The sequence below is a fragment of the Squalius cephalus genome (assembly GCF_949319135.1).
Source record: "Squalius cephalus genome assembly, chromosome: 11".
Classification (NCBI taxonomy): Eukaryota; Metazoa; Chordata; class Actinopteri; order Cypriniformes; family Leuciscidae; genus Squalius; species Squalius cephalus.
This window is the reverse complement of record NC_137132.1, coordinates 24,102,732-24,116,566: the sequence shown is the minus strand read 5'-3', so window position 1 is coordinate 24,116,566 and position 13,835 is coordinate 24,102,732. Positions and strand designations below refer to the sequence as shown.

Below are 13,835 nucleotides of genomic sequence, written 5' to 3'. Positions count from 1 at the left end.
GAATAACATTAAGCAAGAATGTGGAATCCCTTTTTGACATCGCCTTTTTGTGCTTTTGGAGTTTATGAGGCAAAAAAGATTGTTTTTTCCATTATGAGGAGTAATGAGAACTCATGAGACTCTGAATCAAGACCACTTATGTTACAGAAATCTAAGTTAATGTGTGTATATGTATATATATATAAATAAATATATATACAATATATATTAAAATGAATTTTACCTAAAAAAAAAAAAAAAAAAAAAGTATATTTTTATGCTTTCCTTCTGTTTGTTCATCATCAAGTGTGATGGCTTAAACCTCTTGTACTTCCTGCTCCTTGTGTTCAGAATTTCGTTCCAGTGATGATTTGAGCATCATCTTCTGCCTTAAAAGTTTCTTCTGGATTCTCTCTCGGTGTTTCCATCTCAGGTTTTCGGCACACTGTAGTATACAAACCCCTCAAGAAGAAAACGATTGCAATAACTGAAAAATATCCCCCGTAGACGGTAAACTGTAAGACAAGTAACACAACAACAGTTTAAATGCAATCACTGTTTTGTCACATTATAGTTTTTTAGTTTCACATTCATTATTTACCCAGGGTTACCAATTAATTCTGGGTATTCATATCACATTGTACATTCATAAACCCTGGGTTAATGTTCTTATTTGCATATCTGCGGTGTCAGGGTCATTGATTGGACGAATGACACGCGCGTCCTGTTTACGTAATTTTTACTTTATGTACATCTATACTCTTGCATTGCGCATCCCCATGTTACACATTACCGACTGTACTATTTTTTTATCTATATGGACTTTTCGAACTATGAAGTCAAGAATGAAACGGTATCTTCTATACTCCTTTTGACAGAGTTTTATGCTTATCCTATCCAATGCTAAATCGGCTGTTGATATACATATCGTGTTTTTGTGACTGTCCAAATCACATGAAGCTGGTGATTGGTTGTTTAAATTAAGGTACGTAAAACAGAAAAGGTTTTCCTTCGCATTTTTCGCATACAGACGACAACGTTGTCAAAAAAATTCCTGCTCACAAGGATCCACGAAAATGACTAAAAACACTGTATTCTGCTGCCAGGCCAGTAGGTGGCGACGTCACTTTTTAAAGGAACACTAAGCGCCTATAGACTGAACACATAATACACATGCGCATGACATAACCGTTTTCACAAATTCGCGTTTTTGTGGTTTACACAGAGACTTGCAGGCCCACACAACACAGTTGTCATGTAAATGAATGGCCAAAACGCATAAAAGGTTTTCCGTTTTTAGTTGAAAACGGTGTCGTGTAAACGGACCCCTTAGTTCAACTTTTAAAAAACTTGTTTCTAGACCATGTCGCTTTTTTTTTTCTCTTTTTCACTGCACTGACCTCCGTTTCGCGTGTGAATGGCTCCTAACATCACAACCTTTCACACTGCACATCATTTCAAGCAGTGCCGACCCCGCTCCGGAGCAGGGTTTCACAACCCTGGGTAAAAAGCGGTACTAAACCCGCTTCTGATTTACAAATGTGAAACTATCCTTTACCCGGGGTTAAGCGCAGTGTGAAAAGCCCTAGTGTTTTGTATCCAATAGAAATGTAGCATCTGTGTCATGCTGTTGTTTACCACATAAAATAATTTTGATTTACATAAAGAGTGTAACCTCACCTGTGTGACAATATCCAGACCAAGCCCACTGCTATCCACCACCACAGAGGTGATGATTGTCTGGAGGACCAGAGCACAGAAGGTGTTGGCTCCGAACACAAGGGCGTAACGCTCCATGTTCAACCCCGCTGCTATCTGGAACCTATGAGACAAAGGACATGGAAATGATTGCGCATTCATTCCTGCTGTTTAATTTAGTGTAATATTTCATTCAAATATCTAATATCCTTGGCTAAAGTTGTTTTGTGCAAGTGCAATCTGTATAAATCCTTATCCTGTAATGAGAGACTGGAAAAATAATGGATATTTATTAGGGAACCCTGTGGTGAGTTTTTGAAATTTACTGAGTTGTCACTGTCAATGAAAACTATTATTAAATATTAGGGAATTTTATAATTGTAATTCCCAGACCTGGGAAATTCTTGAAAGTTAAGACCATATTTTTTATTGTCTAGACATTGCCCTTTATGAGTGCAAGGTTTCTATAATTATCTTTTTCATTATTTGACAATTATTTGAAATTTATACTTTAAAACATCATTAAACACATCTGATTCTACCATTAACAGGCATTTTTTCTGCCCTCTTAACCTTTGAAATATGTACTTTTTTATGGCATCTAGCCTACTGTATATAAGGAGTATAATGCTTTACATCATCAGGTTTCAACTAAAATAAATGGATCTGAAACTTGACTATCAGCATTACAGGTCCAAAACCTTTACCATTGCTCCAATTAAGGTGAAACGGCAAGTGGTCAGATAAGATAATGTACACATTTCTGAAGTTTGAAGCAGGAATAGATTATATTCAACAAAATGTGGTTCATGATAACATTTAACCTACTAAGAAATACACATCATCTGAGCTGAGTACGTAAGCAGGTGCTTATAATAAGTCACATATTGTGCACTGGACTTACATGGCAATGGTGATGAGCAGCATGTACAGGCTCTTAAAGATGATGTAGCCACAGTAGCAGACCCAGATGTTGCCGCTGAAGACCATAGCGAAGAGAGCACCGGCCTCCAGGGCAGAGAGCGCTCCCAGAGCCATCTCACCCCAGCGAGACCAGTCTGCAGATGCAAACCCGATCCCGTACGCCGCCGCGGCCCCTGTGGTGCAGACAGTGATGATGGACAGTAAAGCACCGTTGCCACGCGATCGGGAGTTTTGCGTGGGGGCGAAAAAGTTTTGCAGATTTCGGTCGTGTTCAAGTTGGTCAGGCGAATTTGTCGCGCTGACCAACATAAAACAGCTCATTTTGAAACTGACTATATTTGAGCGGTGCTTTATGCTGTTATTTTGTCTGCGAAATTTTGCTGAAAATGTGACCGCACCTTTAACCCTCTGGTGTTCTTAGGTCATTCTTCGTCGGAATGGTACGAAACTTGGAAAAGGTTTTGGCACTTTACTGTGCGAACAAAAAAAATCATGGACATGATTCGAACAGGTTAAATGGTCCTGAAAAAATAGTTGCAATACTCTTCGTGGTCAAAAATGACGCATAGGAAATTAAAGGGGTGGTATAATGCCCTTTTCACAAGATGTAAAATAAGTCTCTGATGTCCCCAGAGTGTGTATGTGAAGTTTTAGCTCAAAATACCCCACAGATATTCTTATATAGCATGTTAAAATTGTCACTTTTTGAGGGTGAGCAAAAACCATAGGCAAAAACGCACCGTTTTTGTGTCTGTCCCTTTAAATGCAAATGAGCTGCTGCTCCTGGCACAGAGGACGGAGCCTCACACAGACACACACTGAAAATTTAAAAAACTTTTAGCCTTTTATGTTCAAACCGGAGTCAAACAAAGATGGAGAGACTCTAGAAGAAGTGACAACATGTAGAAAACAACAGGGCATTTCTGAATGGTTAGTTGATGAATCTATGCAGTTTATGTGTAGTTATCTTCTAGTCATTGATTAGCATATTCTGTCATGATAATCTACAAATCGTGTTCCGGGGGCGGGGTTTATGTAAATTTTAGGGTTAGTGATGTCACTTACCCGGGAGGAATGTCATGTAGTCCCTACCAGCCGTTTGTTGTAGTCCTTAAAAAGCAATTTCTTTAAAAGCAAATATCTCACTTTGCTTTGAACTTTGAGCGTTGTAACTTTGCAGATGTTGTTTATGCTTAAACAGCAACATTACACACTAACTAAAGTTAGAAAAGTGAAATCATAATTAACCACCCCTTTAATGGGAGACGAATTTCACCTAGTGAAAACTTTTGGTATTGCAGCTAAATAAAATCTTACTGAAAGCAAATTTTTTGAGATATCAGGCTCAAATTTTGAACACAACTTGTTTAGATTTATGGCTTTGATTTTCTTACAGTTTTAGAGTAAAACATGTTTTTGAAAATATATATTTCATATAAAAATTGAAAATAGTATTTTTGCACATTTTTTCAGAATAATAAACGTAAAATTCTGTAACTTTTTTTACGTTCACCTTTTAAAAAACTGTTTTCTCTTCATCAATAATCTGCCAAGTGTCATCTTTGAAAAGAGATCAAACTTAAGTCTGTGCTCTAAAGCATTCAAGATTTACAACAGTTTAAGTTGGAAATAAAATGTTCAGGTCTATGCTCAAAAAGTTAATAAATGGATTAAAATAATAAATAGAAAAAAAGAAATAAAAATGTGGTCATTTTTGACCGACACACGAAGAAGTGAACCAGAAGGTTAAAATGACAAAATGACGAAAACTTTGACTTTAGAATTTTCATAAAAATTCCTCTTGCGTCACTCACATGAGATCACAGCAATAGAGTGCAAGTGCAACAGTCAGTTGCAAGCCGTCAGCCCGCATTATTTCAACTTAGTTTTAAAATAAATGTGTTTAACAGCGGAATTCGTGGTAAAAAAAACTACATTACCCATGATGCTGTACAGACAATTACACCAATCAGTCAAAACAAGAAAAACATGCCAAAGAGCTCTTTAGCCCCGCCTATATATATTGTTTATATATAGCCTATATAGCTATAATCAACATTTTTAAATGCGTAGTTTTATATTTCTCCATCATTTTTAATTTGATTATGCAGTTCGCAATGCTTCATGGGATTGTAGTTCTTTCCCTCACTAAAGCTTTTAAGTATACAGTCTTGCACCTTTGTATTTTTGTCAGATTTTCAAAGACTTTTTCCTTCAAATCAAAGTTTGTAGTGTTATGATTCACCTCGTAGCTGAATACTTGCGGAACCAGCGCAACTAAAAAGTGGGCGGGAACTCCCTCCCCTACATTTTTTCTTGTTTGAGAAGCAGTTTCATTCGGATATACGTCACAATAGGGAAGAAAAATCTATCACGATAAAGTTCAACTTTATCTAAGTTCATAACAAGTATAGGCCTAAGTGTCCCTTGTACTCACCAAAAAGGTTTGAGAGGGCCTCCACTCCTCCATTGTAGACCGTGAAGTTACTAGACGGCTCCACGTGCTCCCACAGTGACTGGACGTAGTTCACCGTCTGGTTGTAGCCGCAGGTAGACAGTGCCCACCACGCTGACCAGATAAGCAGCGTTCGGGAGGAGAAACACTGCAGGAAATCCCTCCACAACCGGAGCAGAACATCACCACAGCCACCTGGGATATTATCAGGACAATCAGACCTCCACTAAGATCATGTGGATTAATTTAACTGTTTAATGTGTATTTGTTTAGTTATTTGTCATTTTATGGAATCAGCTTTCCAATGCAAGACAGTTTATTGTCTTTTATAGAGATGTGCTGTTTGTAGTCTTTGAAATCATCATGAAATAAAAATTCACCCTTTTTATTTTCTAAATGCATCTTAATGATCTTATTGTGAATGATTAATCCATGCATGTTTCAGCAGACAGACTTTCCGTTACAAAAAAAATAAGTATACTTCAAGTTCATTTTAAGTCTACATAAGTAAAGTTCAAGTATATTTTAAGTATACCTTATGTAGTAAGTAGTATACTTGTAAGTGTACTGTTTCAATACTACCTGGGACTAAATTGGCCCACTTTGTAGTGTATAAGTATAGTTTTAAAGTATACTTTAATTGTAACAGTAGTAAACTTTGAGTACTGCTTTACAACAACCTTTTTACGTTTGTACTCTACTGATAGTTTAGTTGTTATTTACTTGTAGCACATTTTTTAGTTTATGAAAGTACACTTTGAAATATACTCGCAGTAAACTACTAGTTTAGTAGTTTTATACTGCATGTATACTTATACAAGTTACATATAAAACGATTGAGTACAATGTATATGCCAAACTTAGATATTTCTGTCAGTATATACTTGTGTAATTGTATATACTTGTGTATACAACTACCACAAAAAAGTTAGATTTTTATACATTTTATTCATTAAGATAATGAAGAGCCGTCTCTGCACTCTTCCGACCGCACTTTCTTCGTTTTCTCCGTCGACTCTGCCATGATTCACGTCTGAAATGCGTGCTAGTGTCTTCCATAGAGGCTGCTTCATATGTTGTTGATGTATGTGACGTCGTGCCGTAAAGCGAGTCGTGATTCTCGCGAGATTTGTCGGGGTGCCACCTCTCAAACTTGCATTGCTGGTTTTGCCAGCGGCGAGATGATTCACCCTATACGAGTTCGTTTACCATTTAAATGATTTCGAAGCTGTTATATTAAGGTACAAATCTTGCATAGTGTGCCTTTAACCAAAAAGCCCATTGACTTTGAGACAATGGACCCAAAAGTGCAAAAATGTATCTTATTTCTGGGTTTTAGGACTAATTCCTGGAGCACTCTACTAGCTTCTACCCCAGTGACACATTATTAGCCATGCGATATTACTAATATGGCAGATTCGAGTAGTCCTACCTGTCTTGGAACTTTTGGCACTACTATCACACTCATTGAAACCTTCCAGTATTTCCTGCTTCGGTTTGGATCCATCCACCTCTACGGCATCTTTTTGGTCATTGCTCTGAAGATCCACCTCTGTCATAGACCCTTCCTCGGGCTCCAGATGTTTAACTGTCTCAACATGCCCTTCACCATCAGTCTCTCTACTAGCTCTACTCCTTTGGTGGAAGAACATGCTTGTCTTAGGCATTGGGAGAAGAATGGAGGTGATCAACGCAACGGCGGTGAGAACAAGTGTGAACACTAGAATGTAGTTGTAGGACATCAGTTCAAAAGAGACTAGGACCTGGCCTAATACTGAACCCACGGTGTAGCCCAGCAGCTGTGCGGTCCGGCAGTACGAGGTGGCTTTCAGGTAGTGCTTCAACTCCACCATGCTGTAGATGTACGTGAAGTAAGCTACGTCACACGACGTCACCACTCCATATGTAAACTGCATAGCCTGCATCTCTCGTACACCCTTGCACCACAGTATCATTGCCGTGGTGGCAAACAGGACTAAACACTGGAAGACAACCACAGGTTTGTAGCGTAGCCAATCAGTGAGGAGGAAGACAGGAACCAGCACTGTCAGGTAAGAGTACGTCCACACTGGGAATATCTGATTGGTCACCTTGACGTGGAAAAAAAACAGCTACTTACCACCAACAATAAACAAGATTTATTGCACAAATCTTAATCAGTAATCAAATTGATTCCTGCAACAACAACAAAAAATACAAGACAAAATATAATGGAAATAATATAGAAATAATATGATACAAATAATGATATATACAATATGTAAATAAAAATAATTATAATTTTAAAATAAATATATCATGTCACAATTCTGTTACTATTTGAAATGCCATGTCAACTTGTCAAATATATTTTTTATAGAATATTATTTCTATCCACTATTTTACAGCAGTGTATTTAGAATTTTATTGCACAAATCTAACTCAGTAACTATATCAGAATCACAATAATTGATTCATGCAAAAACATTTTTTTTATTAATTAATATATTTATTAAAGAACAAGAAAAAATATATAAATAATACTATTATATAAATAATAATATGTACAATATATTAGTAAAATAATTCTAATTTTAAATATTATTTCTATCCACTGCACATTTTATAACAGTATATATACTTTATTGTACAAATCTAACTCAGTAACTATATCAGAATCACAATAATTGACCATAAAAGGTTATGCTTTCTCTGTCATTAATTTTGCAATTAAAGGCAAAGTTGACCCAAAAATGAAATTTCTGTCATTCATGTAGACCCACCCTCATTCTAAATCTGTGACTCTCTTTCTTCTGTGGAAGATGAAAGAAAATATTTTGAATGTTTTTTAACTTTTTGTCCATACAATTAAAATCAGTGGGATTCAAAACATCCATTGTCTTTCACTGTATGGACAAAAAACACTTAGGCCTATTAAGACCTTTTTAAAAATATCCTCATTTGTGTTGCACAGAGGCAAGAAAGTCCTACAGGTTTGGAACAACATGAGAGTGAATTTCTGCAGTGCACTATCCCTTTAACGACATGAGTCATGCAGTTAGATTTTGATATCCAAAAACATTAAGTTAATAATTAAACTTTGGTTACTATACCTGCTCAATGGTTAGGTTCTTGTCTGGTCCAGTTAGGAATGGAATGAGAAATGGTTCTAAAGGCTTTACTGTGCTGAAGAACCCATAGATGCATAACAGAGAAGTGGGATACTTCCAGTCCCTCATCCACCGCTTCAGAGTGTCCATGTTCACAATCTGTAGGTTATTATAAAACGAACACTTAATTTTACTTTTGTAGCATGCACTGTTTACCTTTGCCGGTGTGTTGGAGATCTGTTTTCATGGAAATACTGTTCCTCTCTTAAGATAATCACCACACACTGAGTGCGAGACTCTCTGCGTGTGTGTCTGTATATGCTGTAAATGAGCAACCAGTGAGCAAAGTTCTGCTTAGATTATTCTGATTACAGCTTAATTCTGAGCATTACTGTTATTCACCAGATAGGCCTAATAAAACATGCAATAGCCAAACAAACCCTCCCTATTTTAAACTTTTTCTTAAAGGCCAAGAAAAAGTACTTTTTTTGGAAAACATAACTTTTTAAGAAAAAATACATATATTTATGGAGTATGAAAACTGCAGTTTCAGAAAATAGTAGTGGTCACTCATTTTGTCAATGACATTTTTTTTCACGTTTTCACTCAACAGTACTGTAAATGTGTCCTATGGTGTGACATTTAAAAAGTACTAAGAAATTATATTAAATAACATTAAAAAAATACTTGAGACAGAATTGTTCACATTATTAAAAGATTATTTTCTTAAAGTGATATTTATTTTACATGAAAGTACTAATTAGAATCATTTTCACCATGAATAGATGAACTTGATAAACTTTTCCCTACGAATGTCAATAAAACTTTTTCGCCTTACACCTTACAAAACTGTTTGAAATTGTACATGTGTAAGAGGAGATATTATTGTAACTCCCCTAATGCCAAACTTGACTCTTTTTTTTTAAAGATATTTTAAAATAAGTATATTTTTCTGTTGTTTTATGTTTGTCATACCATAGGACAAAACGTCACACCAAAGGACAAAGATAGTCATTGCATAAAAAGAGTCAGAATATATAGTGTTTATTGTAATAATTATAAAGGAGGGCATTTGTTTTAATAGCTTCTTAAGGAGGTATTGTCCTATGGTGTGACAGGAGCATGTCTATGTTCCCACAGCCCTATGTTCCCACAGCCTTATGTTCCCACAGCCCTAACCCTAACTCTAACATACCTAAACCTACCCCTCACAGGAGGGAGACTTGTCTGGGATGTAATTGGGCTATCCCTGTACCAGCACAAGCATATATATGTGTGTGTGTGTGTGTGTGTGTTCAAAATAAGCTAACTAACGTTATACAACATCATGCATCAAGTTACAATCATGTTGATAATAAATTATGTGGCCAGCAAGCATGTGATGAGGTTCAGTACTTTGTAGAAGAGACCTGCGCGGGACACAATTTTCAGTCCCGCTCCCGCAAAGATTTGTCATTTTTAGTCCCGCTCCCGCCCGCATCTGTCCGCAAGACGGCAGGCATGATGTATGTTCACTTTCTGTCTCACGAAAAGTCTTGGAAAAAAAATGCGATTTGTGTCCGTTGTATGTTAACACCTTTTGGAATTTACCGCAGCAGGCAAAAGGTAGTTGATTCCCCTCTCCATCATGCACAACCGAAAAAGACTGCCAAATGTCTGATTTGAGGTTTGGTGATATTTTTTTTGTAGTAGACCTAAATGTGCCTTTCTTTAGAGAAGTGCTTACATCTGAAGCGCTTAGGCCTATATCTGAAGCACTAGAAGTGCTCTTTTCCTCGTCCATGCTGTCTATTTTAAACGTTCGCTTTCGAATTCGAACACGGAGCAGCGGGAAGGAACAAGTGTGCGTGAGATTAGGCCCCGCCCTACCCCAAACGACAACATCCAAGTTTAGGCAGCTTAAAACGTTTTTATTGCTGCCAAACAGAATCTCCCTCACAACTACAAATTATGTACGCTACTTTAATCATTTATATATTTTACTTTATACTCATATTTAATTTGCGGGAGTGCAGCGTATCATCCCCCCCGCCCGCACCCGCACCCGCACCCGCACCCGCAAATGCACCTTCATCATCCCGCCCGCTCCCGCAATGACCTTTCAAAATTTGTCAGTAGCACCTCAATGCAGTACACAAGATCCGAGGGGAGGAGTCGGATCTTATATAAGGGGTGGAGATTGGTAGGTTTAGGGGTGGAGATGGGTAGGTTTAGGGATCAGGGGGTGGAGATTGGTAGATTTAGGTATGTAAGGTGGGAGGAGTTGGATTTTATCCAACTCCTCCCCCCGGATTTTATGCTCTGCATTGAGGACCATCTCAAATTTGTCCCGCGCCGCTCTGTTTTGCGTCGGGTCCCACGGGAGTGCAGAACTCTACTTTGTAGTGAGGGAAGGAAGAAGACAAGTGGTCGGCGATGACTGGGACTCAAGTTTTATTCACTCAAGTTGAAAAAATAAACAAAAAGGTGCGCACGTAGCGCGTTCACCGTGCAAGAACACAGCATAAACTCAGTCAATAATTCAGAATATAAATCGTCAGCTTCTCTCTCAATCGGCAGCAGCACACGTCACGAGGCCCCCACCCCCCACCCCCCACATGGTTTATGGTTGCTGTGGTGGGCGGGGCAGTTATTCAAATAAAGACTGCACCAGAAAGCTGCATGGTAAGTAGCCTGGCATACCAAATCTAACTAAAATATTATAAGGACGATAAATCTATAAAAAAAAAAAACATGCACATAAAAAAACTATGCATAATATCTGTCTTGATGGCATCAATCAGAAATAATACTGTTAGTTTGGTATATGAACATATTTTTTGAAAACATTATGTTTTTCTTGGCAGCCCAATTTACCTTAACCCACTGAGGTAAAATGGGCCGCATGGTTTCAGCTAAAATGGGCCATCATCTGTGTCACTCACAAACACACACAAACATGTGATTGAGTGCATGTGTGTGAGTGTGTGTGTGAGGGTGTGTCTGTGTAACTAAATTAAATTAAAACTATATTTAATTAAATAATAAGTATTATAATAGTCACATGTTTCCATTAATGTCCCATAATTTTATATATATATAATATATATACACACACACACACACACACACATATTGATACATCATCATCCTTTGCTAAACTCATCTTTAAATATGTTACAATTTAACAGCGAATGCTCACTGTTTTCGTGGCATCTTTCTACATCTTCTTACCCTGCTTAATGCATCTAAGGTATATATTTACATAGATATATGTAAAGCAACCCCAAAATGTATATTTTTAATTAAATAGTTATATAGTTACACACACACACACACACACCACTGACATCAGTACTGATCTATGCTGTTCCAAAATTGACTTTTTTAATTGCACATTTGAATATGTGGGTTTGCACCCAAAATGTTTTTGTTTTTTTAATGGCACATATGAATATGTTTGTTTAATGCATTTTAAATGTTATGTGGCTATGAACACAATTGTGTTTTAAAATTAAAATTGATGATACATTACTATTTCCCTTTGCAGTTTGACTGGCCCATTTTACCTGAAACAGCAGCCCATTTTACCTGAAACTGCTCATGCAAAAAAAGTTGGCACAGCTGATGTTTCAAGAACTGTAGGGACTAAATAATTATATTTTATTACATAATTTCAACACAAAATGATCAAAAACAGTCATTATTAATCATAAAAACACATGGAAAAGGCATATATGGTATTGTATTATTGTCCCAAACCATTTACCAAAAAGTGGCCCAATTTAGCTGATATCACCCTATGCATTAACTTAATATGGCGTACTGGCGTTACATTTTAAAATAAATACTATACAAAATAATTAATCAGAATACTTACTCCTGCTCACTCACGCCAAAGAACTCTTTGCTCAAGCTCACCGTCTCTGCAAGATTAACGTTGGCAGTTTGCACGCACAGCTACTAGAAGATTTACATCTGTCAGACCGGTTGCTCACGTCATCAAGCTTAGTTTGAGTCGGTTTGAGTCTGCACGTCAGGAACGGAAGTGCTAAAAAATCGCTAAAAATGGGCTTCACTTGTCTCAATTGAGTTCAAATGAGATGGCTCTGTCCACTTCTTATACAGTCTATGGGTGTGACAGGCCAAAGTTTCACACCAAAGGACATTTCCTGTGACATTTCCTGTCACACCTGCCCTGACAGTCTTGTCTGTTTTGTCACTGTTTAATGTTTCCTTGTTTGTCTTGTGTCTGAGCACATGGCTCTGTCTTTGTTTGTGTTTGCCATGTGCTCCTCTTGTCCTGCCTCCTTGTTTCCTGTTACCACGCCCTCTTGTTTAGTCCACGTCTTGCCCTCGTTTCACTAATTGTGCTCACCTGATCCTCATGTGCTCTGGTCCCTTTATATTGTGCCTCTTTCCCTCATATCTTTGCTGGTTTGTCTTGTTTGCTTGCCTTTGTATGGTTAAACATAGTTCCTGGTCTAGTTGAGTATTTGATCGTTTCTAGCAGTAGTGTATCCTTTTGCTTTTTCCTTCAAGTCTTGTTCTAGTTAGGTTTTATTTCTTCTCTAGGTTATCTTCTCCAGTTTCTAGTTCCCTATAAGTTTGTTCTTTTGTTTTATTTATTTTTTGATTGCAAGTTCCTTTTGTTTTATTCCTTGCTCTGTTCTTTTTCCTCTCTAGTCTTTGTTCTATTTTAGTTTTAATTCTTTGCCTATTTAATTATACTCTTGTGCCTTGTCTGTTTATCTTGTTTTTTCTTGTTCATTGTGAGTCTTGTGTTTGTTCGGTTTGTTCCTGCCCTGCCCTGCATCCTGAGATTTACTGGCCATTGACCCCAAAATTAAAATAAAGAAATTATTAAAATAATAGTAGCCAGAATTTTTAACTGCAGAAATAACAATAAATGCTAAACTGGAGTGGCAGTCTTTTTAGCTAAAATTGTTCACAGCATCCAAAAATCAAATTAGAACCGGCTGAAACGTTTTGAAATCACTTGTACCCTAACGTTACCTGATCGAGAGAACAAATCCAGTCTTTTACTCTGTCTGTGTCCGTTGGAGTCTTTCTGTGCGTTCACACCGCCGCCGACTTGAGCTTCCAAAGTTACCGGAAGTCATTCATTTTCAATGGAAGCTGGCTTCTCTCAGCTGCAAGGAGCGTCAAATTCCTCGGCGTCGCGTTTTGAGCGTCAATCTGAAAGTTGAGAGAAGCTCAACTTTATGGTAATGAGCTATGACGCGGTTCAGCGGCAAGCAGCGGCAAAACGCCAGCAACCAATCGGAATAGACGTCCTTCGCGCTGGCTGATTCCGGAGAAACATACGATGTAAACTTTCGTTCCTACCAAAACATTAGTTCCGAGAAAAAAATATTAATTGCAGAGTTTGACCATCATAGAGTGAAAGTGTATCATTTGCATGTGTTTTAAAGTCCTGTCAGCTTGACAGGGCATAAGAACGAGCAGAGAGAGAGAGAGTCCCGGCCGCGCGCGCGCTTACTCACCCGAGCGCTGTCTTGAATGCAGCTCTCTCTCTCCCTCGCGCATATTAATCAAAATCAATTGATACGATGGTGTCGAAAAAAAACTCTCCAGGGATGAAATGTTTTCTGTGCTGACAAATCTTGCGCGATATCCTAAATTGCCGAATGCATTGCTTGTTTTTTCTGTTTACATTTCATGGTGTGACACTTCTCTTCTCCCATGAT

At 37.7% G+C, this 13,835-nt stretch overlaps 1 protein-coding gene across 2 annotated transcripts; it reads right to left on the bottom strand.

The window, feature by feature from the left end:
• Positions 1–200: 200 nt before the first annotated feature.
• slc19a3a (solute carrier family 19 member 3a) lies at positions 201–13,181 on the bottom strand. Of its 2 annotated transcripts, none has more exons than XM_079886155.1 (7): positions 13,141–13,181; positions 8,149–8,304; positions 6,489–7,146; positions 5,039–5,251; positions 2,582–2,774; positions 1,660–1,801; positions 201–494 (listed from the first exon to the last, which is right to left on the bottom strand). In XM_079886155.1, exons 2-7 carry the CDS (start codon positions 8,293–8,295, stop codon positions 327–329), a joined length of 1,521 nt encoding a protein of 506 aa, XP_079742281.1. In that variant the 5' UTR covers positions 8,296–8,304; positions 13,141–13,181; the 3' UTR covers positions 201–326. The 2 variants fall into 2 exon arrangements, with proteins under 2 accessions (XP_079742281.1, XP_079742280.1); XM_079886154.1 differs by lacking the exon at positions 13,141–13,181 and adding an exon at positions 12,005–12,966.
• Between the last annotated feature and the right edge of the window lie 654 nt (positions 13,182–13,835).

Coding starts and splice junctions, on each gene's coding strand:
- slc19a3a (XM_079886155.1), bottom strand. CDS start 8,295: ATGGACACTCTGAAGCGGTGGATGAGGGACTGGAAGTATCCCACTTCT. Junction 7,147..8,148: donor AGAACCTAACCATTGAGCAG/GTATAGTAACCA, acceptor TTCCACGTCAAG/GTGACCAATCAGATATTCCC. Junction 495..1,659: donor GTCTGGATATTGTCACACAG/GTGAGGTTACAC, acceptor CTTGTCTTACAG/TTTACCGTCTACGGGGGATA.